The 26740-nt window shown below is 30.5% G+C and overlaps 1 protein-coding gene across 1 annotated transcript in view; it reads left to right on the top strand.

Annotated features, from left to right (window-relative positions):
• Positions 1-23246, top strand: part of LOC107457327 (lutropin-choriogonadotropic hormone receptor) — a 107804-nt gene extending 84558 nt beyond the window's left edge. Inside the window, exons 7-10 of the mRNA XM_043047848.3 lie at positions 5233-5301; positions 6694-6768; positions 14961-16009; positions 19466-23246. Of these exons, the coding sequence (XP_042903782.3) occupies positions 5233-5301; positions 6694-6768; positions 14961-16009; positions 19466-20517 (2245 nt within the window). The 3' untranslated portion in view covers positions 20518-23246. The remainder of the gene's footprint in view (positions 1-5232; positions 5302-6693; positions 6769-14960; positions 16010-19465) is intronic.
• The last annotated feature ends 3494 nt before the right edge of the window (positions 23247-26740 follow it).

Genomic DNA, 26740 nt, shown 5'->3' with positions numbered 1-26740 from the left:
CAAAATACATGTTCAAAAATGGATACATCACATTTTTTTATGTTCAACTCAAGTTTAATAACTAAACGAGGAATTATCCACTTATTTTTTATTACTTTTTTAAACACTGAAAACAATGCGTTGAACATAGTTATTACTGCTCAAAGTCCCGAACTTGGGGGTCGGGTGGCTAATTATATCACAAATGTAATATCTCTCGTTATTCACGACTCTAATCGATAGAATGGTTTTTGAAATCTAAATTCTAACAACGTAAATTTAAAACCACTATATATCAAACACCTCTATACCCACTATATAACCAATTTATAGTATTCGTGACAACCTTGTAAAAATAGCTGTTGACGTATAAAACCTAATTTTTTTTTAAAAAAAAAGACTAATTTTAAAAACTGTATTAAATTAGTGATTTAACAAAAGGGACATTATATTACTAATTTATTTCGATGCATTAGATTTTTCATTAGAAAAATAATTTTAATTATAGAAGTTTGAAAAATGGCCACAGTTCGAAATCGAAACAAATGCTATGTCTGTTTTCTTAAACAGCTACGTATGTTCATTTTTTATGCTCCCATTTTGAGCAGAGTCCAAACACGCACCTTGAATTGCATCCATTTTAGTAAACAAGTATTTTGAGCCAAGTCCAAAATAAAAAGCACGTCGAAGATTGGTTAGTTTTGTTCTACACTGATAAATTTTTCATATAAGTATTAAAAAAATACAGAAGATAAGCAACAAACTGGAAAACCAATGACATTATAATTTTAATATTTTAGTTCATAAAATAACAAGGAAATTTCTAGCATTCTATTACTTGCGTATGATTTTATAAGAAAAAAATTATTTTCAAAGTTTATTATTATTAAAAATTAGAACTTTTCCGCAATATTATGTATACGTTACTTTTATAAATTAACTAGCATTTTGTAAAAATTGTATAAACATTTCTTTTATGAAATTGTAATGAATATTAAGATATTTTAACTAATCTTGTTTCAGCTAAATAAGGATTGGTTAAGGTAGTTTCATTAACAAGACAATTCAAATCCATTTTAATTAGTAATTATAAAGCCGCATGACATACGATAAATTTGATTTTATTCGAGAAGAAAACATGTTTACCTTAATTAAAATATTTTCAATTTCCATTTTAGTTACATTTGTTGTTGGAATTATCAACTTACGAATGTCTAAAAATAGCTAAAAAGCAAAAAAAAATTTATTTTTTTTTGCTGTAGTTTGAGTCACGTTTTTCCTCATTAACCTAATTTCCATGCTTTTTATTCTTTTCCAAGCATTTCATTCTTTTCTTATAGGTTTCAATAGAATGTTTATTGTATAGAAAAATATGTTTTACCTTACTCTTTGAAAAAATAAAACTGAGTTACTTGTCTATTATATCATTCTTTATAAAAAGAAACTAGTTTTATTTTCGCTTTTAAAAAATTTAATAAAACAAAAGGATTCGATATTATTTAAATATTTGCATTATCTGTAATATTTACATTACATAATGTTTACATTATCTGTAATATTTGCATTACATAATGTTTACATTATCTGTAATATTTGCATTACATAATGTTTACATTATCTGTAATATTTGCATTACATAATGTTTACATTATCTGTAATATTTACATTACATAATGATTACATTATCTGTAATATTTACATTACATAATGTTTACATTATCTGTAATATTTACATTACATAATGTTTACATTATCTGTAATATTTACATTACATAATGTTTACATTATCTGTAATATTTACATTACATAATATTTACATTATCTGAAATCATTAATCTTTGGTTGAATGTGAAGAGATTTGTGGTGCTTTCTTTAAAATTGTTGCAATATAGTGGAATGTGAATTATTGTTGGAATATTTTCTTTGAAATTACAGTACAGAACCCGTTATCCGGAAATCAGAAAACCGGAAAACCAAAAAACCGGAACGAAATTCGATAAATTTTCCCGCCATTTTTTAAACAAAATTTTTTTTCCTCATAAGATTTTAAGATTTTTCTTTCTTTTTTGAAAGATGTTCACCTTACCATCATTTTGGAAATAATCATTAGTGTATTACTTCATCGTTTTTTCTTCTTTTTAAGATTATTTCCCAAAAAAAATTTTTTTTTAGTTGGGTTTAACAATAAAAAAAAAACTCCTTTTTGTAGCGATTCAGAAAACCAGAAAAATCAGTTATCCGGAATAGCGATGGTCCCGATCGTTCCGGATAATCGGTTCCCTACTGTAGTACATTTTAATAAAATATAACACATGGAGATGATATCTCTGAAGTTATTGCATTTTTAAAAGAACGTAGCACAGTATTGGAGTTATTTATTTGAAATTATTGCTTTTTAATAGAACTTAAAACATTATTTGGGTTATTTCTTCGAAATTATCGCTTTTAATAGAAAGTAAAACATTATAGGGGTGATTTCTTTGAAATTTTTATTTTTCGTTGGAGTTCGAAATATTTTGGTCTTCTTTCTAAGCTTATTACATTTCGAAAGCATTTTAGAGTATTTTCTTTGACACTATCTGCCTGTTCAATCAGCTTGGTCACCTTTCAAAATTATCTTCTGCAACTTTAACGGTAACCATACCGAATGCACAGAATTTAAACATTTTTATTTCCCAAACTCTCCCAATCTTGACACCTAAATTACTTATAACAATCTATTAAGAAAAAAAAAATTTCAGCGTCTAGCTGTTGTTGCCTACTTGAAAGTACTTTGATTTCAATTTTATCTATTTCCAAGAGACATTGTCCGCAATATTGTCAACGCTCTTTACGTATTGAATTAATTTTAGTAATAAATTAAAATTTATCCAGCTGTCATTAAAGCACATAAACCTCCTTATGTAGGAGTTCGGGATATTTCAGCACAGTAGGCAACAATTATTTCCATCTCTGTCAGTCACTAATAGTTGTTATATTAGGTATGACTGTATGATGCAGCACCATAACGTTTACCATATGGTATACAATAAAGTGTACGTTCAAACTTTTTACAGCCATTTTAGAATTGATCGAAATTAGGTCTAAACTATTGCTTCGTAACTAAGTTTTATTTCTATAAAAATGCTAAATTATTCTAAATAAATACTCGACGTATAATTAACTATTCAACACTACTTAAATTATTAGTTAAGGCAACCAAACAAAATGAATAACTAAAGTGTTTCTAATACATAGAGAAAACCAGAGTTTATGGTGCCACATGAGAGAAATATCCATATAAATTATTACAGTGTGGCGAAATAGAAATCATTGTCGGGTTCTTTTAACTTAAACAATTACATTTTGATTTAATCGGGAGGAACTAGGTTTTTTTAGACATTCTTACACTTTGGTAAAACATATAGCATTTTGTTGTGTTTTCTTTGAAATTATTATATTGTGGTACAACATTATTTAGATGGTTCCTTTGAAATATTTCAGTATGGGAGCAAAGTTTATCTTACTCATAAGTTGATAAAAAAATGGAAAAAGTTATAAAGTATAAACGTATGTAGTAAAGTATCACACTGCAAAAAATAAAAAAATTTCTACTACTCTAAGCCATTTATTATGACAAATCATTTATATCAGCAGACCGAAATTAAAAAATTCGTATACATTCCTTATTTAATCCGTTGTGACAACAGTTGAATACTTTAAATTCCACTAGTCCCTGAATTAATGGTGAATTTGGTTATTGATTTAAAGTGAGTAAAATCCATCATTACCAACAAAACGGCACTAATGTCGCTCGGGGCCGAAAGCAAGATATAAAAGAGGAAAATAGCTCGCAGTAAGGCTCTCTTAATGCCTGTAAGAATTATCTTTCTTAAAATACCACTTAAATGTTTAGAAATGTGACATTTTCGTAAATATGTATTTTCTTTAAAAGGAATTAATGGGTAATGGTTGTCCCGAATGCATAAATAATATTACTTTTGTTTCATTTTCATCGCCACTTTTCAAAATTTGTAAGACCCGTCGAAATGACAATTATTATGTATTGATCACGTGTTATCGTAGTCTTGCCCTGGAGTTACAGAGGTACTGAATTTGATCATACCAGATTGAAGAAAATGTAACTATGTATTGATGTTTGTATACCTTCTAGAAGTTTTTAGAACCTTCCATTTCTTGCTCCTTATTAAGCTCATACATTTCGGGAAGAATTTACAGTTACCCAGTTTTCCAGAAGTGTTTAATAAATCAGTAAGATTAGCCATCTTGATTCTGTTTCTTTATTCGGGAGATATGACTTGAATTTACGAGACATGTGGTTGTTTCTTTTATTTACTTTTATTTACTTATTTCTATTCACTTATTTTAAACTTTTATTTACTTATTTTTACTTACTTTTATTAACTTAGTTTCACTAACTTAGTTTCACTAACTTAGTTTCACTAACTTAGTTTCACTAACTTAGTTTCACTAATTTAGTTTTACTAACTTAGTTTTACTAACTTAGTTTTACTAACTTAGTTTTATTGACTTAGTTTTATTGACTTAGTTTTATTAACTTAGTTTTATTAACTTAGTTTTATTGACTTAGTTTTATTGTCTTAGTTTTATTGTCTTAGTTTTATTAACTTATTTTTATTAACTTATTTTTATTTAATTTACTTAATTTTTTTAACTTATTTTCATTTACTTATTTTTTTTTTATTTAGACTCAAGTTTTTGCTTCGATACCCCCTGAACCCTTTCAAATGTGCCATTATACTGATAAATACACGAAATGTTGAATCTTTTTTATTTAATTAACCAATAAGCATTGGATTTTATTTCGCTTAGCAAATATTAAACTTTAAGAAATTTGATGACTTTTTTATACTTAAACTACCTGATTACATTATGTTTTGAAAACTTATTTGTTCTTCCGAATTTTCAATTTCAGTAAATTTTATCTCAAGTTTTTAGTTCGATCCTCCTAAATCATTTCCCCGTCACTTTTTCTTATGCCATTATACTGATTAATAAAAGAAATATTTAATCTTTTTTCTTAATTAACCAATATATATTGCATTTTACGTCGCATAGCAAATATTGAGATCTAAGAAATTTCGTGAATTTTTTTTTTATACTTAAATTATATGTTTACATTAGTTTTAAAAACATCGTTGTTTTTCAAAAAAAAATTACATTTCTATAGATTTGCATAAATAATCTATTTACGTGATATATTCTGTATTTGCCTTTCTCAATTTGTTTCAGAAATTTGGATTTCAACCTAATTAAAGAGATTGACAAGAAAGCCTTTTTTGGTTCACAGATAGCGAAATTGTAAGTTTTATATCCTTTATTCTTTGTGTTTTTATATGCAGTTTTGACTGTTTTTTTGTTTAAAAAATTAATGCGTTTTTATTTTTTACTAGTTTTCTAATAAAGTTTTCATTTCGCTATTTTTTAAAAATGAATAATATATTTTGCTAGTTTTTACTTTAATTTTTTTCTACCCAGCTTCAATTTGAATAGTGTATAAATAAAAAATTTCTGTCAGTTTTTAATGCATTTTTCTCAGTTCAGTTTTTGTAAAGGAATAAATTGTCATTTTTGACTATTTTTTCAAATGAAGTTTTAGTTTTCAGTCTGATTTATTAAACTGAACTTTTTATCTTTTATTTATACAAAGCTTTAAGTTTTGTCTATCTATAAAAATTCCTAGATTTTTTTTCATTGTCTGATATGTTTTTCTAATCTTTCCTTCGGTCTAAATTCTTCATGAATGAATACGAATGAGTTTTCATTCATGCTATTTCTTTTTAATTTAAGAAATTAAAGAGAAAATTTTAAAAAATGCTTAAGAACTTACCAACTAATGATTTATTAAGACTTATTAACTGTTATAAACTGCAAGTAGATAAGAACTCAAATTATAAGAATAAAATAAAGAGAAAGCAAGAAAAAAAGTGGAAAAATTATTTTAAATATAAGAAATTTTAAGACTAAAAATTTCCTGAAATTTAAACAAATTAGAAATTAGAAAAGTTAACAAAAAATATAACTTTGTTGTCAGTTCGCACGATTATAACCGCAAAACTGGTGCTTTCTAATATAGTATTTCTTTGTCTTTCTATATAGTAGACAAAGCGAAATATATCTGTACAATAGTGCCCCAGTAATCAGTACAATATCACCAAGAAAGAAAAAAAGGGCCGATTTATAAACATAATTTTAACAAGAATAAAAAATGTTCTAGAAAATGCTCAAAATCAAACACAAAATAGGAACATATAAAGCGTGAAGAGTGTACATGTCACGTACTTACAAATAACTAGCAAAAATAATTCAAAAATATTTTTTTTTCAGTTTTTTAAAAATTTTGCAATTTTTAAATTTTTGTAACTTTTAAATTTTTAATTTTTCTTTATTTTCAGGCAGCCCCATTTTTATTGACAGCATCAAATCATATCTTCATATCAAAATTACTTTGAAATTAAGTTGTAAAAAGTTGTGTAAAATTTTTATTGTAAAATTGTGTGCATTTTTAATGAATAACCTTCAAAAACCAAATGTTAAAAATATTTTAACATTATTTACTCCCATATGAACACTTAATAAACTATAAACATGCTAAAGATGCTTTAAACATATAAACATGCTTTTTTTTGGAATCAAATAATGTGTTCATATTTATTATGTACTAAACATTTTTTTTATATCATTTATTTGTAGAAGTCTGAAAGGGAATACTCAACTTGAGTTTATTCACGAAGAAGCCTTCATGGGACTGAAGAATATAAGAACATTGTAAGTGCTCTTTCCAATGAAAAACTGCATGCTTTTAATGTAATCAGGATTCAGCATTATATGTTTACAATAAATCAAAAAAAATATCATCCCGAATTATTTTCCTTCAAATGATCTGATACTCACATACTAAAAACAAATCTTATGACCTGAAGACGATGAGAAATATTTTTAAGCATAAAAGGTAAGTAACTGGAATAACATTTTATCTACACACAACCTTGACCAAACATTTAGCTCTATTTTAGGGCTGTATCTTTTCACGGTCATGGTTGGAATGCCATATAATACTGATCAAACGACGTGGACAGCGCCTGAACTAGAACTTTTCTCACCAAACTCTCACACCACAACTAGCGAGATGATTTTTAGACTTAACGTGCACCTTGCTACAGATACACGCTGGTTGTTTGCCAACCATCAGGATCGAGCTCACGATCCCCAGCTCTCCAACCGGTGGTGTAAACGACACTTTAAATGAATGACCACCGAATCGCCTAAACATGCATTTGATAGACTTCCAAGGAAAACAATCGTCTGACGGCACTAGTCTGCTCTAAGCTGTAATGCCAAGAGAAATAATATACTTTAATTATAGAAATTAATTCGTACAAACTATCTATTACATAATACAAAGTATTTCAATTTTTGTACATCAAAATATAAGGAGTAGCCTCAATCTGTATGGTTTCAGTAGTTTATTCGGGAGTGAAATTTAAATTTTATTCTACTTAATGTTAATTTCACTTTTATTTGTAATACCTTGGTAACTTTATAAGCAAATCGGAAACTTTCCTCTCACAATTATAAAAGTTGTTTATCCTAAGACAATCCAAGTTTTTCTAAGAAATAATTTAAATTATTTAATATTTTTTAATCATAGGCAAAAAATTTTAAAATTTATGAAATACAAATTTTCGTTTCATTTTACATTTAAACGAGTCTTTTTCAGAAATGCATTTTTTTAGAGGGAGGCATTGTATAACCTTAACAGTTTTCACCTATGCAACAATATTCTCGAAGTGCCAAAAAAAATCTGCCAACGTGAAGCAAATTCATTTTAATTTTAATATAAAGACAGCTTAAGATTTAAGTGCAAAAAAATTAGACACCATGTACGCTAACAAAAGCCCCTGGGCAATTTTTGTGCAATAACCTAACTCTGTCGACAAAAAAAAATTACGCGATGCTAATGGTTACTCCTTTTATGCATTATTTTTTATTATTAATACAAAAGCACTTATTTAATACATTACTATATACAGAGCTATACTGAGTAAAGTTCAAAAAAGCAATTCTTGAAAAACAATGAGGAGCTGTAGAGAATAATTAAATCATAGAACAATGGCAGAGGTTTATTTTTTATTGAGAAAATCTTGTGGCTCTTTTATAAAGAGAGCCTACATATTTATTATTACTTTTTCTTGCTCCTACGAATAAGTAAATCCAAAAATCAAAAATAAAATGCATTTTAATTTCCTCATCTCTAAAAATCATAGTTTTAGTTTTTATATAAATAAAATGGCGAAGGGCTGTTGATGAAATCGAAAAGAGATTCTGGATCGAATTCCGAAGATGACTGGTAAATTTTAATAGTAGACCGATTTTTCTCAGTAGTAGACAGATTAATGTCCTATTCTCGTCCGGTTAACCATGGTACGATTCACTCTCATCTTAGATTCGTATGTTCTGCACTTGTTAATCCCTATATGAATGCGAAGAGTACTTATTCTTTTCTTTAAATCTCGTGTTTCAAAATTAAAATAATTGTAATTGGACGCTGATTAATCCGATTCACAACTTGGAAAGGACGTGATCAAATACTAAAATAAAAAACTATGAAAAAAGTGTTCATAAAGTAAATAAATTAAAATTCCTTTGTTCCAGTTTTTAAGAAACATTTACAATTTTCATTGTATATCAATCCTTAGAAACTTTTATTAGGACAATATAACTCAATTATTCCGAAAATTTTAAATAAAGCATTCGAAATCATTGCATTTATGTAAGTTGTTCATAACCATCAGCGGTTCTGAAGCGTAGTTTATTAATATCGTTCACCTCGCTGCTGGAGAGCTAGAGGTAGTGAGTTCTATGCTTTCAACCAATTAAACTATATGCATAGTTGTTGTTGTTAATTTACGTCGCACTAGAGCTGCACAATGGGCTATTGGCAACGGTCTGGGAAACATCCCGGAGGATGATCCGAAGACATGCCATCACAATTCTGATCCTCTGCGGAGGGGATGGCACCCCCGCTTCGGTAGCCCGACGACCTGCGCGCGAAGTCGAGCACTTTACGGTAGAACAGTTTAAAGGACCAATACCGCACACCCTCGGTTCCTACGCAGACTGATCCAAGTGGTCACCCACCCGCACACTGACCGCAGCCAGTGATGCTTGACTTCGGTGATCTGCTGGGAACCGTGTCTTAACGATCAGTCCACTACGGGACACTATATGCATAGTAATGTGCACGTTAAATCTGCCAGGGCTGAAAGTCTTCTCGTTGGTTGAACGGAGGTTCTGAACGGACAAAAAATGCATGGCATTTTTGACATGACTGTTACGCTTTGACTCGCAATTTTTATTACACATATTTGTATCCTTTTTTCATTATTTAATATAAATTGCGGTCAAAATAAGGGAAAATTATAATATTTAGTGATTTAATAATTTATGCTTATGATTATGAAACATCGGTGTCTTTCTCTGAGTTAAAGATAAAATCTTCTAAACAATATTTTTGTCAAATAGAGCACTTATTTTCAAGTATTTAGATTCTAAGAGAAACAGTTATTCGTCATTGAAATTTCTTTACCTTACAAAGTCTATCATTGATAAATTTTTAAATAGGAATAAAAAAATATTTCGAACTATTATTTTGGAATTCTCATTTTAGTACAAACATAATTTCGATAATGTAATATATTTTTAATAACTATTTAACTGTTTTTTCATGATTAAAAAATGCAAAATCATATCGCAATTAGAGCGTCAGAGAAAAATATACAAAAGAAACACCGGTGTCCCCTCTGTGTCAAAGGGTTAAAAGCTAGAGTCCAGGAAAATTGAGCCTTCTGCTTGGCCATGACTTTGTGTGTACTCATAATCATCTATTCCAATACATGCAGTTATAAAATAGGCTTATGGAATATGGGACCACTTACCTTATAACCCATTAAACTCTAAATTAAAATCGGCACTTCCAAACTAAAATCGGCACTTCCAAACTAAAATCGGCACTTCCAAACTAAAATCGGCACTTCCAAACTAAAATCGGCACTTCCAAACTAAAATCGGTACTTCTAAATTAAAATCAGTACTTCTAAATTAAAATCAGTACTTCTAAATTAAAATTTATACTTCTGAATTAAATCAATAATATACAATAGAATATGTTTTTTGTAATAGCATTGTGATTTTCCAATGCACATTAATACTTAAAAAACCACACATTGCAATTTTTTTCAATCTATTGTCATGTTAGTTTTATTTAGACAGTTTAATTTTCTTGTAATTACCTCAAAAACTTGAGTTTTAAATTTGATGTCTATATAAATATTTGTTCGAATCGTTGAAATGAAAAATACACATTGATTTCAATACGTAAGAGATTTTTCGTTGAATACCCTGGTAGTTACTGATCTTGTCTAGCTAATAATACAAGTTCTTTCGTAATCAAATATTATGTAGACAGACTCTTGCATAATCAATCATAAGATATTTTCACTTGGCAGTTATAAACAGATCAATAATCAACACTATTAGAAATAGTTTAATTTAGTATGTGTTGCATTAAGAATCTCTTAATAAAAAGAAGAAAACTGGATTCTTACATATAAATGAGAATCATACGATAAAAACCTTTACGCTCTCTAATATAATCATGCATATTATCTGAATAAGTGATAAAATTGTAACTGATAAGCTGCATCCGAATTACGTAACACTAAAACAAAATATAAATTCACTGTATGTATTTGTTCAGAACACTAAGAAAATTTGTTAATTCATTCCGAACACATAAAATTTAATTAGCAGTGGGTATTTGTTCAGAAAATACAAAAATATGTTTTAAATTCTGTGTGTAATTGTCCAAAAAATGATAAAAGATTGTAACAATTTAAATCATATAGTGATTCAGAACATGACTCAGACATAAGATATCAGTGAATTTGTTTAAAGGTAATAAAACAGACCTGACAGACTTTATATGTCGGTTTTTTTTACTGTTTCATAAAATAAATGCATTTTTAAATTAGATTAAATTCGAAGCAAAACATCTTAAAAGAAGACGTTTTGTATTTTCCAACTTGAAAAACACTATTTTTAATCAATTGAACTATTGAGTACTCCATTAATTTATCAAGTTATTTCATTTCAATAATTGCAAAACAATTAATAAGCTAATTTTTTTTCAGTTTAGACTCATGAAAATTATTAACGATATTTTTAAAAGCTTTAAATTCATTTTTTTAACTTTGAAAATTTAATTTTGGAGAATTTAGGAAAAGGTATTTTTTTACAAAAAATATTTTCATATTCAAACAAAAATTTTTTTTTTTGAATGACTCCATCCTCTTTTCGCTCCGCTTACCGACCCCAGTAATTGATTCACATTCATTATAGTTTTTTTCTCCTTAAAAGTCTATATTTCCCCAAAAACACAGAACATTTGGTCTTCGAAATTTATAATTATTTTATTTTTATGTAAGAATATAATATTAATATGTTAATCGTAACGAAATAGACGATAACTCAAATTTGAAAAATAATCAGCACTTGAAAAAAGTTAACGTAAGGAATAGAGATTATGTGATTCAATAAGAAATAAATGTGCAGTAATTTTAGTCATTGACGAGTCAACTTAATTACGGAAATATTTCATCACCAAGATTTTTATTTTTAAACATTTCAATATAATTGTTAAGATTTGAATGTGACAACATGTAATCGCTTATTTTTGTTGCTACTTTTGATTGACATCTACACTAGAACAAGCTACACATCTACACTAGAGCTTCAACAATGTATAATCGATATTTAAAGAAGAAAAAAACGAACAATATTCGGGAAAAAGCACTTAAATTTATAGTAAATTTCGAACAAATTAGAATTTGGAAGAAAAAAAATTGCGCTAAGTTCGCCAATAAAAAATTACTCCTTATTTTATTAGAATTTTAGTTTCATAGTTACAGCTACTATTACTATTAAATTTCAATACAATATAATTTGAATTTGAATTTCTTAAAATTCTTGTTATTTTAAAGGCGGAGTTTAATTCTTTAACTGACTAGGACAGGGGTCAGCAACCTGCGGCTCACGAGCCGCATGTGGCTCTTTTGATGTAAAGTTGCGACTCTATAGTTCCATACGAAAAAATTAATATTTTATTATCAAAACCCTTAAAAAATAAGAAAAATATTTTTAAGTATCAATTTCTCAATAGCTTTTATTTTCATAATCGTTAATTAATCGAGATAAATTTGAACTAATGAGATAGCAATGAGATAAATTTGATGAGATAAAATTGTTTTATTCTTAGAGATGAGATTTTTTGACCATGTTTAGCTTTTATCCAATTGCATTCCACTTCCGTCTCACTCAAACAGCCAGCGTCTAGAGTCTAGAAAACATGTCTAGACTCTAAACGTGTTATCAGTCAGTCATCGTCGGATAGCGCGGTCGACGCTAATAATTCGACTTCGATCATTAGAAATTGCAAAAAGAGGAAAACCATTCACAGATGGTGAGTACGTCAAAGATTGTTTTATATGTGCATCTGAAAAACTGCTTCGTGATTTTAAAAGCAACGCAAAAATCATGAAAAGAAATCAATTATTTACCATTATCTGCTAAAACAGTTCAAGATAGAACTGCTAAAATGCCTTCAAATGTAACACATATGCAAGTAGAAGACATTCAACTGACATCTGCCTTATCATTTGCTATAGATGAGTCTTGCGACATAAAAGGCACGGTATAAGTTACCTTTTTCGTGAGGTATATGTCGTCCCAATGTCCAAAAGAAGAACTGCTATGATTGCTACCACTCTCAGGGCTAAACTGGATGAGAAGATGTAGCAAATGCTATGCAAAAATGTCTTAAAAACTGAGAAATTTTGTAAATTGCAATTTTTGGCTCTTCCGTTTCAATGGGTTGCCGACCCCTGGACTAGGATAATCCACACTCCACTCACAACCTTCTGGGCCAGTTTCTCATTAATCATAGTTCTTTCACTTAAAAGTCCATATTTTTCAGAAAAATAAACATTTTGTTTGTAAAATATGTAATTGTTATAACTTCATTCAAGAATATTCGGTTGATATGTTAATCGGAGTAAAATTAACGCTTACCTGGATTTGAAAAATAATCAGCAGCGCTTTAAAAAAAACAACAACTTAGGAATACAGTTTGTATGACTTGATGAAACTAAATAAATTTGAAATAATTTTACTCGTTGACGAAACTTTTATTATTATAATAGTTACAAAGTGGAAACTTATCTATCTTGAACAATTTTTTTTTCCTTTTTAAAACAATTTCAACATGAATGAAGATTTATACCCAACAGCCAATCTATCGCTTTCCTTTTTTTTTCTCACTTTCAAAATTAGCTCAAGCGTTATTACATTAAAGATTTCCTGAGGGATAGATGAATTTTCCTCAACAATAGATGGATAAATTTTCCTCAACATTTAACACACAAAAAAAAGGGAAAAATTTGCGAAAAAAAGCATTTAAAAGTGCATTAACTTTCGAACAAATTTGAATTTTAAAAAAAAAAGCAGAGATAAATTTATAAAAAAGCATTCCTTTTAGTGCATAAAGTTTCAACATTGACCAGAATGTCATTTTTTACGAGTTTAACATTAATGTTTATTGAACTAATTATAAGGTTAATGTTTCTTTCTGTCTTACTACTATTGCGTGCTCCATCAAAGTTTTCGAAAAGCAAATCAAAACAAATTTAAGATCCTAAGCAGCGGAGACAGTGTTGCTTACTATTTGTTTAATATGGAGAAAAATATTAATAGAAAACTAATAAAAAATAAACATAGGTTATTTTAATTATTTTTTAGGAAAAGTATTTGGGAACATAAAATATGCAATTAGATTATTTATTGAAACGTAATGATATACTTGTCTTAATCACATCCTTGCTATTTAGTCGCAATAATGCTTAAGAACGACTCTTTTTCAAGTGCTATTGTTTTCAGCAAGAATTAAAAAGGATAAAGTTCTTAATGCATGATTATATCCTAGCTAATCAAGAGGAAGCCCTCCATTTTGAACCGCAAATTTAAGATAAAAAAACAGTTAGCTTAAAACAAGCATCTTTTGTATAGGCATTGCTAAAGTTTGCTAAAATGAGCGTAATTTCTCGTAAACCTAAATTTAATGACAAAAACTAACCTGGTAAAAATGATCCCTTGTTTTAAATCCTATTGTTTTAAGAAAGAGTTTAAAAAATTATGTTCGATAAATGTTTGATCGTATCTCCCTATCACTAATAAAATATCACTAATAAAACTAATTGAAAGAAAACCAATCCCCTTTGAGAATGATTTCAATTAACTGTTATTGTTTTTGAACATTTAGTTTATAAAAAGTTTCTTTATCCAATAAATGTCAGCTCAAAAAAACTTTTTTTTTAGTTTTCTGAGAAAAGAACTGACTTTTTTTCCGAAAGTAATTTGCGATCAAATTTAGTGTTTTCACAATAGTTTTCATCTGAAAAATTAACGAATAGGATAACCGATTGTTGTAAAAGGTACGAGCTATTAAACGATTTCAAAATTCGTACAAAAGCATGGGGTTAAAAATAAATAAAAATAATAATCTTGCTTAATCTTCCACTTGAAAATATCGGTTGTCATACTAATATAAAGTTGCAAATATTCTCTATTGATTGAGATGGCTTTATCGCGAACTGAGTCCTACACAAAAATTTGAACATTTTTATGAAATTTTATTAGAAAATTCTTCTTGAAATTATTCTAACCTCATACTACTGTCAAATTTCTTTTAATTTCACCAACTGTACCCACCAATTCAAAAATGTATAATATACTCTTAGTGTAATTGGAAGTAAACATATTTTTTTAAATTTCAAACCTTCCTGTCATTGTATTTTAAATATTTTATTTGTAGTGAAGCATCTTAGTTGACTTTTCTTTTTTTGCAGAGATCTGTCAGATACAAGCATTATCTATTTGCCAATAATAGGCCTAGAAGAATTAGAGATGCTAAAATTAACAGAAGTTTACACTTTAAAAGTGTTTCCATCAGTTTACCACTTCAAGTACATCAAGCAAGCTCTATTGACCTATCCTTACCACTGTTGTGCTTTCAAGTTTCCGGCAACACATGACCCTGAAGAGTTTTCCAGATACATCGCCTTCAAAGAAAACATGGAAAAGATGTATTGTAATCAAAATCCAACTGAGGCGACATATGAAAATCGCGAAGAAACTGGAGAATTTGCAAGAAAGAGGAGAGTTCTTTCTCAAACTGATTCGTCTACTATTACCAAAAATGATCCCAATTGGAATGAATTTGGTGCTTCTGACGTGCCATTTGCAAGAGGAAGGCACAGAAAACATAAGCGATACCATAATTCAGCTAATAATATTTACAAATATGCCATTCCATTTAAGGATATCAGACAAAACGGCAAGCAACCAATCAGACTAGCAAAGCGTCGAGCTGAATGGGGCAGTATACCGAAATCTTCGAACAACATAGGCTTTCAGGACTACTGGCTGAATGCATCTGATACAGAAGAATTTTTTGGAAACCATTTGCATCTGCAAACAAAAAAGCCACACATCCAAAAAGGTTTTCCAGACAACTTGTTCGAAGGTGTATTCCATGGTACAACCGTGTCAGTGATATCAGAAGTCGAACTACAAGCATTTTGCGGTCAGTTATCCAAGAACTACAGAGATGTGGAATGTTTCCCCAACCCAGATGCGTTCAATCCATGTGAAGATGTCATGGGTAATATGTTGCTGAGAGTAATCGTGTGGCTTGTGGTGATTACAGCGGTGATGGGAAATATGGCTGTGATGGTGGTACTCTTGAGCACGGGAGCCTGCAGCAGTGTTTCCAAGTTCCTCATGTGTAATCTGGCATTCGCAGACTTTTGCATGGGTTGCTACTTATTCATGATTGCTGCAATGGATCTTCACAGTATGGGAGCTTACTTTAATCATGCCATAGATTGGCAGCACGGTAAGTCAATTATTTTAAACAGCTTAATTAGACCTGCAAATTAGATACCTTCATGTTATTACGAATGTCCCACAAATGACCACCGATTTGAAAAATCAAAGGAAAGGTGATAGAAATTAAAGGTATTCTGTATCTTGTTAAGGAAACCAGATTATTTTCCGACTTAACTTCAGAATTCTTTACAACACCCGCCATTAGATGGCATTGATCACTGGAAAAACGAAAAATCTATCAAAAACAATCCTGCATATTGTGGTGCATGCCCTCAGACTTCATCTCACTGTTCCGCAAGAACATTGTTTTAAAGTTATTTTTTGGTTATCCGCGCCATCTTCTGAAGAAATTTGAAACTAATTTTAAAACTTGATGAGAAAAATTCTCATTTCTTAATTCAATTTTCTAATTGTCAGTTATGTTATGGACAATCGGAAAGTATTTTTAAGTTAGTTATACATTAATAATAAGAGTGCTTTATTACTTTAAATTCGTTAATCATGAATCAGCGGGTAATTTTGATAAATTTATAACTTATTTCGCTTATTGGTTTGGAATCTATTAATAAAATCCTGCAATTATAATATTAATGTCTAGAAAAATAATTGAGATAAATCTAAATGAATAATACATTTCTCATTTTATCCCAAACTGAAAGAAACCTTGACTCAAAAAAGATTTAATGTCTTATTTTCTGATATGCTGTTATCCCTAATTTTAAATATCTTTTTTTACTTTTCTACATGCTTTAGGATATTTAAGTTGTATAGCAGAATTTCAATTCCAGTTTTGTCTATAAAATTAATACAACTTAATTTGATAGAATTTGGCACACGTGCACCAAATTAAATCGTAACTGGCAAGAAGGAGACTTAAAGAGTTTCGAAACTCCAAATAAGTTTAATATCTATCATCTGTTGATACGTATACATTTTTTCTTAAGTTAAAGACTTTCATTTAAACTCTTGTAAGTTTATTAAATATTTTATATATTTTTGTTTGTTTGAAGATACAAAAATAATATAGCCTCACTAAAAATATTTTAAGTATCTTTAAAAAATGATTTTTCTCAGATATCTTCAGATATTTTGAAGATTTTACTTTTTCTTTAAACTATTTGCAAACTTTGGGTATTCATTTCATTGACCATTTTGAAGTTTTTAAATTTTCGCTAAAATATCTGTTAATTTTTTACACACAATTATTAGTCTCCTTGAAGATTAAATGGGTCATAAATTTTGAACTGATCATAATTTTTTTCACTTGTTTAAGTGGGCATAACCAGGACCATGTTACTTTTCACCAAAACCAGAGAAACCGCAGGACACTATAAATGTAATAAGTGGTAGAAATTCAATTCATTTTTATTTATTATCTCCTTCATTATTCAGTCGTAACTACCACTGTGAGTTACATTGCTAATTATTCATATTAAAAACAAATACATTATTCGTAAGCACCTTCTCTAATCAACTGCGAAAAATGTGAAACAGTTATCAATTTCATTAGTTAGCAATAACCCTTTAGTAACCCTTTTATTATCACTTTTTGTATTATTTGCTCCTGGCAATCCTGCAAAAGCTAAGAATTTGTTCAAGTAGGTCTTACTTTTCAGCAAGCATCAACATTAGCTTTGACCTTTTTTTGGGAAGATGGCCAGGCATTTTATGAGCTTTTCAAGCAAAACACACTTCACTAGATTCTCATCATAATCATTAAATTTTATCTGGGTGTCTGAAGCCGTTTATGGCCTCCCCCCCCCTCATCTTCAAAACTTTGACACGCACTCATCACACTACACTGCATTAGGTAAATGGAAACCATAGGCCATAACCGGCCTCTTTCCCATTCATTATGAGGTTTTATTAAATAGTTGGGAAAAACAATTAGGTAGTATAAATAACATCTGGTAAAAAGGTTTACTTTACGTCATTAGATGTAGAAGGGCTTATTCCTCATTGGTGGATTTTCCCAAGACAGCATGAAGGAGCAATGAAAACTTTTAATTCTTTAATTGCGCTCATCAACCGATGAACTGGTGAAACAGGTGGCTTGGGACAATACTGACTGTTTCTGGCTGGCTGTACAGTGGCGGGCCACTAATGTACAATCCAGCGCTCTCTTTTTTTGGAGATTTTCCTCTAGGCTGTAGTTAGTTGCAATTATAATGCAAACTTTTATTTCTTTTAAAAGTTGTTACCTGAACTTGGAAAAGACAAGTATCAAATTCTTTTTTAATTAAAAAAATGAGCGGGTCGTTAAAAGCAGCTGGAATGGAAAATATACTTTGGTACTTTTATTCGGTGGCAGGCCTAGCACCCAGGAAAATTAGAAGTATGAGCTCCGAGACAGTTAGCAAGCAATCAAAAAAAGTTCACTTTCAGATAAATACAAAATTTATATGTCTGATACTACTAGTAAAAATTAGCAAATATTTATATAAGAGGCGCTTATGCTCTTAAGTAAGGTGACCAACGTCTTTAAAAAGCTAAGAAAAACTGGTACAATAAATATTATTCGATACTTGAAAACTAACTAATTTACTTTACCAATTCTGAGAACAAAAATCCCTCGTAGTGTTTCACTAACAGAAATAATTTCCTTAAATAATTGGAAAAGTAATGAGATAATTGTTTAAATGTTCTTTTAGAAAATTTGCTACCAGTTCCTTAATTTCTTCGAGGAAGCTTGTCAGCTTAAACTAAAGAAAATGAATTCCGTAGGCTTATAACTTACTTTTCAAGCTTGCATTTTAGAGAAAGTTTTCAAAATTCATTCTGGAGATTTTCTGGAGACGATAAAATATGGAGGTATTTGACCAGCTTTATAAGCTTATTCTTTCAAAAATTAGAGAACTCTTCCGTAGATTTTCTGGGAAACTAAAAACAGTTGAAAATTTGAAGAATTTGACTTAAAAAGTAAGTCAAATACGTTATTTTCTTCAGAGTTTTCTTCTTCTTTTTATTAAAATCTTCAGAATGTATTTTGAGAGAGGGTATTTCTATAACGCTTTTAATTTATCCTAAGCTTTATAAAGCTTAATTAAACCTAAGCATTTGTACTCCAGATTTTATAGGGATTGGCAATGAAGGTACTTTAGTACTTCTATTTAAGTCACATTAGATCTGCACAGTGGGATATTGAAGACAGTTTCGGAAACATTCCTGAGGATGATTCGGAGACAACATACATGTTTCACATCCCGATTTACAGGGAGGACGCATTTACACCATCCTTCAGCAAATCATAACTTTGACCTGAACCAGAGCAAGATTACTCTCTGATCTAGTACCCCTAGAGGTATTGATTTGGTATGGGAGACAATTAAGGAACTACTTACAAAGGCGTTATGGAATAAATAAGTTTAATATAACCCATTTTTCTATTATTTTTAATGTTTCATCGTGTTCATGTATTATGTAAGTGTAGTTTTTATTAAAACGATTTTTCTGTATGTTTTAGGATATGGATGTAGTGTAGCAGGATTTCTGACAGTATTTGCTACAGAGCTTTCCATATTTACTCTTACTATAATCTCCGTCGAGCGTTGGTATGCTATCACGTTTGCCATTAACCTAAACAAGCGTCTGAGATTGCGAAAGGCAATGAAAATAATGACGATTGGGTGGATATTTTCCCTAACAATGGCCTTCCTTCCATTAGTTGGAGTAAATGGATTTGCAAGGACAAGTATTTGCCTACCAATGAAAAATCAAGAGATCAAAGATGTTATCTATTTAATGGTTCTTCTAATCACAAATTCGATAGCTTTCTTGTTCATATTCTACTGCTACGTTAGCATGTACATGACTGTGCTACGTCACCAGAGCAGTGCTACTGCTAACGATATGGCTGTCGCTAAAAGGATGGCTTTACTCGTCAGTACGGATTTCGTATGCTGGGCACCGGTTGCATTTTTCGCTATGACAGCTGTTTCTGGTTATCCTCTGATTGATGTGACTAATTCAAAGATTTTGCTGGTGTTCTTCTATCCATTAAATTCGTGCGCCAATCCGTTTTTGTACGCCATTTTCACTACTCAATATCGGCGTGATTTTTTAGGCTTACTCAGGCGCTGCGATTGTTTTAGTAGATGGACGAGAAGTAAAAAAGGTCCTTACTCTAATTGCAGTGTTCCACCTTTGCAATTCATGCATTTCCATCGCCAATGGCACCAGAACAACAGCTGTTCATCGCAGGTGTCTACTGACAACTCCATGAAAGTTCTTCGTCCCAGTGACCTGAGTAGTGGGCAAGATGTGATGTCTTCATCGGGCTGGGAAGATCAAGAGTCTGAAGATGTCATCAGCATTTGGTCAGCAGCCCGAAAGCATAAGACTTCAACATCCAGTGAGGACAGTTGTGATCAATTCTGCAAGAATCACAGCAACAGCTCTACTGCTTACAGTACAACGGCTCAAAAAGGCTCCCCGCATCCAGTAAAGCACAGGTTCATTCAAACGTCAATGGCAATTAAGGTTGATTTACAAACAACACATACAACAAGAATGTAAAACATGTGTTACGAGATGTGTCTGTCTTACTTTAATAACAATAATTAGAAATAATGATTTATTTAAACGATAAATAATGACATTATAACAGTTGTTTATTTTTAGCATTTTTTGTGTTACGACTACTACGGTAAGCAATGCGAACTTTTAAAAATATATTTCCGGATACTATGGTGTAATTGATAAAATTTAAAAGAATGCACAAGCATATTGCATTTTGGTGGATGATTCACTTTTATAAACTTAATGGTTATACAAACTTATTGAGTCATGCACGTAGTACACAAAAAAAATTCTGAATACGAAGACATTAAACACGGAAGTACCCAAAGGCCCTAAACAAATCGATTATGTATTCGTTGGTATTTAAAAAGGAGGCAAGAATTATAAGTGATTGCACATTCATATTAGTTTTAGCTAGTTTAACGCAGTTGCTTTTTGCTATCAGTTATGAATTCAACTTGAAAATAAATACTATGCCAGTTGTTCTATAATTGCCACTCTTACTATGAAATTTTAGAGTCCTTTGAAAAACCAAAGACAGCTATACTCTTCGGAGGTCGCAAGTAAATATTTGAATGAGTGGAAAAAAATTGTTATTGAAATCTGTCAAAGAATTGTAAGCGGGTGTACCAAACTTGAAAACATTTTTGATTGCCAGTTAAAGCTTGAAGATGCTTCTAATAATCATCTTTTCATAATCTCCCTATCAGGTAACCAAACAAGTTTTGTTGCTTTGTACATTCACTTTCTTCAGAAATTATTAATCGCTTTTATTCCCTCTTAAATAAATGAATGTTTTTTTACGAGAATTCTAAGAATTAATAATAAGGACAGTTTTTGCAGAACACCTTGCATGTTATTTTTTTTCTTAATTGGAATTGCCGTTTAGATACTAATTGTAATTAAGGAATAAAAGCTGTAAAAACTTTCGACCGTCTACCAGAGTATATAGTCAAATAATCCTCTTTTTCTTTAATTTTAAACACGGTTTTGCATTTTGCTTTACTAAAGATCTCTATGCTGTAGTCAAGACAACAGAAGCAGTTAATGCAGATTCCCCCCCCCTCCTTCATCAATCTGTTTGAAAAATTTGAGCCATTTGCGTAATCAATGAAGCTTTTCAACCGTATGCCTGAACAATTTAAAATTTCAGGATCGTTATGTGTCTTTCCATATATCCATTTGTTTCAATATATCCTGTAATATATACCAATATGTCTTGTAATTTAACAGACTAATCTCACAGCTTTTAATTTTCAGGCAAACGTTTGAATTTCAAATATGGCTAAGTGTTTGAATTTTTAGAGTGTCAGATATGACAAAATCTCATTGGATTTTACCCAGGAACAATGCTATGTGAATTTTAATAATTGTCTTTCAATTTACTATAAGTATATTAAGTCAGTAACTAATTACATGACTTCAATGTTTCTATATGAACTTAATGTAAACATAATTTTAAGATTCAGTGTACATTTTGTTTGAATAAATAACGTGTTTCGCATGAATTAATCGAGATGAGAAATTATAAATATGAGACTAGTGGATTCTTAGATAAGTTGTAAATGTTTTGAATGGCGTTTGCTGCTGAATCAGACAAATATTGCACTTGTACTTTTTAAGACATTATTAAATTAGAATTACTTCCAAAAGAGAAAACTTTTATTAATTTCTTTTAAAAGCATAAACTCAACAGTGAACTGTTATATATTTACACTAAATATTAAATATTAGTTGTGGATTGCTTTGGCATTTTCATTTCTTCTTTATAATACACTGTTTAACAATAATTAAGAAATGTATACTTTTTAGATTTTAAAGTAATAATTTTTACAAAAGGTGTTATGTGAAAACAAAACCTAAGTTATTAAAATTTCAAGATATTTCAGTTATAATGCATAGTCTCAATTTTGCTTCGTTATGTTGAGTTAACTAATTTAAATAATGTATTGTTTGACCTAATTCAAACGAATGAATAATTTCGGAAAATTGTGATATGTATTGTACTTGTTTTTCATTCACATAAGCACTTATAATAGATGTCAAATTGAGATTCGCTTATTATGAGAAATATACATAGTAAATGTTTTAATACCTACTTAAAGGAAATGTTGCAGAACAATTTACTGTTTTTAAAAAAATGGTGATAGATTCTCTTTAGAAGTTTCATTGATTAAAAACAGTTAGAACCATTCTTTTGACTTATTGTAATTCTGAATTTAGATCAAACTATAGAATAAAACTCATAAATTAACGAAAAGGTAAGGAATTGAGAATTAATCGCATGTACCAGAATACATACTAGAGAATGAATTTCATAAAATAAGGATAAAATATAAAGTTGTACATTGGTGCTAAAATACTGGGGTGTACATCCTACAGAATAGAACTGGTAAAGAGATGGTTAACAAAAAGTTAGAGACAAATTAGAGCTTTTCGAATCCATGCGAGAGAATACTAAAAGATAAAACTGGTAAAAAAAATAGCTATAAAAAACAAATAAGGATATAAGTTGGAACTGATTGGATAGAAGATACTGGATTCTGAAAGAAACAAAACGATACGAGATACATTTGAGCTTATTTTATGCATGACATAACGTACTAAAGAAGGAAGTTGTTTGGTAAGAAAATAACGAAACATTAAGAGACAAATTAGAGCTTATTGAATAAATGACATGGCATACTATAGATTAAAATTAGTTTGAAAAAATAAAAAAAATGAAGATAAAATATAACTGAAATCTGATTGCATGAAAGAGAAAGTATATTATAGAATTTAACTGATAAAAAGTAAAGCAAAAAATTAAAAGGTCAATTCGAACTTATAGACTGCATGGCATAGCATATACCATAGATTAAAACTAGTAAAAAGCTGAGCATAAAGATATCCACCGAAGAGCTATTTCATTATGACCACCCTCCATCCATAACAATGGGCTCGCCCAGGTTTTCATGGTTTCTCACCCAGGAACAATGTTTTTATGGGGCACATTAGGACCCATAATCCTCATAGAACAATCCCTGACGTCTGTGTTGAGGTTTGAGTTCGAGATTAGTTAGATAGTTTGAGTTTCCTGTGCTGGCAACATCTTATTGTTTTTATATTCTTTTTGGATGTAAATAAAAGTTAAGTTTTCAGTCTGTTCTACGTTACTTTCAGTCTGATTTGCTCTCAACAAAATCCAACATTTGGTGCCGAAAAACTCGGTAAGTCATACTGAACCTTTTATAATTACTTTCGTCAAAAATCTGAATTGGAATGGCTACCGGTAGTGAAAAACTTGTAATATTTAAACGCAAACGAACAACGCTACGTACCGCCATTACGAAACTAACGACGAAATTGAACGATGCTGCTAGTACACAAACTGAAAAAGAATACAACATTGAGCGTTTACAAGATAAAATTAAAGAATTAACCTTGGCAGACGATGAAATACATAATTTTTTAAATGATGAAGAATATCAGGAAGACATAATAGAATGCGAAAGATACACAGAATATGCTCATTTGGCGTTATTTAATTTCAAAAGAACAGCGAATCGGAACACGAATTCAATTTCTGAAACATCGCCAACAGCTGCCAATATAAATAATTTTTCGTCTTCGCCTTCAAATGTTACAGTAAAGTTGCCTACAATAAAAATAAATACGTTTTACGGCGAAATTGAGGAATTCCATAGTTTTTGGGAGCGTTTTGAAAACTGTATCGACAAAAACGAAAGTTTATCGCTGATTGACAAGCATGTTTTTTTGCGGGGATATTTAGATGGAGAAGCAAAACGAATAGTTGATGGAATTAATATAACTGCAGAAACATATGCAACAACAAAGAATATTTTGAAATCGAAATATGGCGATAAAGATAAAATAATACAGGCTCATCTCGATTATTTAGAAAACCTAAAACCTGTCAAAAATCACTCTCCAGCAGCAATAAATGAGTTATATATTGATTGTAATCGAAGAATACAGGCTTTAGATGCTTTAGGAGAAAAAACTCAATCATACGGAAGAATTTTGGCTCCTAAAATACTTCGTGCTTTTCCTCATGAAATCTGTCGTAACTGGATTGTACATGCCAAACGTGAAAATTTGGCTAAAAGCGATATTTCAAAATTAATGAAATTTTTATCAGAAGAGGTCGAGGGATCAATTACTGCAAGTAATATTAAAGGTTCACTTGCTCCAGACTATCCTATTAAATCCTCCTTAGAAAATTTTAACGTGAATTATAAATCAGTTACCAAAAGTAAAATAATGTCACCCTTTTGTCCTTTCTGTGAAACTGTCGGACATTGGCCTCAACAGTGCAATGTTGTAACGGACATAGACGCGCGCATACAGAAATTGAAGACTAGTAATAGATGTTTTTTGTGCACTAACCGAGGACATACCAAAAAAAATTGCCCTCGTAGAGAAAAATTTGTCTGTTCCAAATGCAAGAGAAAACACCATACATCAATATGCAAATCTCTAACCAATGAGCAGCCTGCGGCTACATCTACAAACAAAATTGATGTATCGCCTTCCAATTTCGTTCATTTGCAAACTGCACGAGTTTTCATAACTGGGCCCACTGGCATTACAAAACTGACACGTTGTCTTTTGGATGGTGGAAGTCAATCTAGTTTCGTTTCTTCTAATCTTGTGGATACTTTAAAACTTCCAGTAATTTCAACCAGACATTTGGACATTCAAGCCTTTGAATCCCCAGCTAATGTTGGCTACATGCGAAGACAAGTCAAATTTCAGTTATCAAGTATCTGGGACAAATCTAAAGTTAATGTTACTGCATTTGAAAGCTCCAACAAATATGCATCACACCTACCTTCATCAACGGATGTTTCACTCTTTGCTAAAAACAAGCGAATGAAACTTGCTGATCCAGATGATTCATTGTCGAACTTACCAATTGAGATTTTAATTGGTGCAGATTACTACTGGATTGTTATGAATTCTGAAGCTCCAGTCAGGTTGTCGGATTCTCTGGCCTTGGTCCCATCAAGTTTTGGTTGGGTACTTAGCGGAACTCGATCACACGCAACAGTTTCCTTCATTTCAACGGTTCATAATGTTGGTGTGGATACTTCAACTCAGGAATTAGATAATGTGGTACGAAATTTCTGGAACTTAGAGAGCATTGGCATACAACCGACACAAGAAAAAATAAGTCCTCACAACTCTGAACTCTTAACGAACTTTCATCAATCTTTTGAAATCATCGATGGTAGAAGAGTTGTAAAATTGCCTTGGAAACCAGAAGTTCAACTTTCGTCGAACAATTATGAAGTCGCAATTCAACGATTTAAATCTTTAACAAGGAAAATGCATGCAAATTCAGAATTCAAAGAAAAATATATTGAGCACATGCAAGATTACATTGATAAAAAACACGTTGAAGTTGTCTCAGAAACACTTAATGAGGAACGTTTATTTTACTTGCCCCATCACGCTGTAAAGAAAATCACAAATGGAGAAACTAAGTGGCGTATAGTTTTTGATGCATCTTCACATTCTCCAGGTCACCCATCTTTGAACGACGCTCTTGAAGTAGGACCAAATCTTCTTCCCGATATCTTAGCCACATTGTTGAGATTTCGACTTTCTAAAATAGCAATCACTAGTGATGGGCGACAAGCATTTCTGCAGCTGATTCTAGCAGAAGAAGACAGAGATGCAACACGATTTATTTGGTACAATACTACATATACTCCTGATGGGAAACTCTGCACTGAAGATAACATTGTAACCTATCGATTCACACGCCTTCCATTTGGACTCGTCTCTAGTCCATTTTTATTAGCAGCTTCTCTTCGTGAATTAGCTTCAAAACACAAACAAGCATATCCTACAGCAACTAGACACATTGAGAATAACATCTATATGGATGATTTTGTAACGGGAGCATCTACGGATACTGAAGCTCTGATTCTTTACCAAGAACTGCAGAAACTTACATCACTTATTAGCCTACCATTAGACAAATGGACTACAAATTCTAAGATTTTGAAAGATATGTGGAAACAAGAAAACGTCTCGTTTAAGGACATTACGCAAGTCTTGGGTGTTAAATGGGATACTAACAGTGATGTTTTTCAAATTGATGTGCAGACAAAAATTGTTCAAGCATGTAAAGAACCAGTAACAAAACGCTTACTACTGAAGTTGATGTCAAAGTTTTACGATCCTCTAGGCTTGTTTGCTCCAGTTACAG

The sequence above is a fragment of the Parasteatoda tepidariorum genome, chromosome 1 (assembly GCF_982258835.1).
Source record: "Parasteatoda tepidariorum strain Cologne lab strain chromosome 1, Ptep-v5.0, whole genome shotgun sequence".
NCBI classification, from domain to species: domain Eukaryota; kingdom Metazoa; phylum Arthropoda; class Arachnida; order Araneae; family Theridiidae; genus Parasteatoda; species Parasteatoda tepidariorum.
This window is presented reverse-complemented; position numbering and strand designations above follow the sequence as displayed.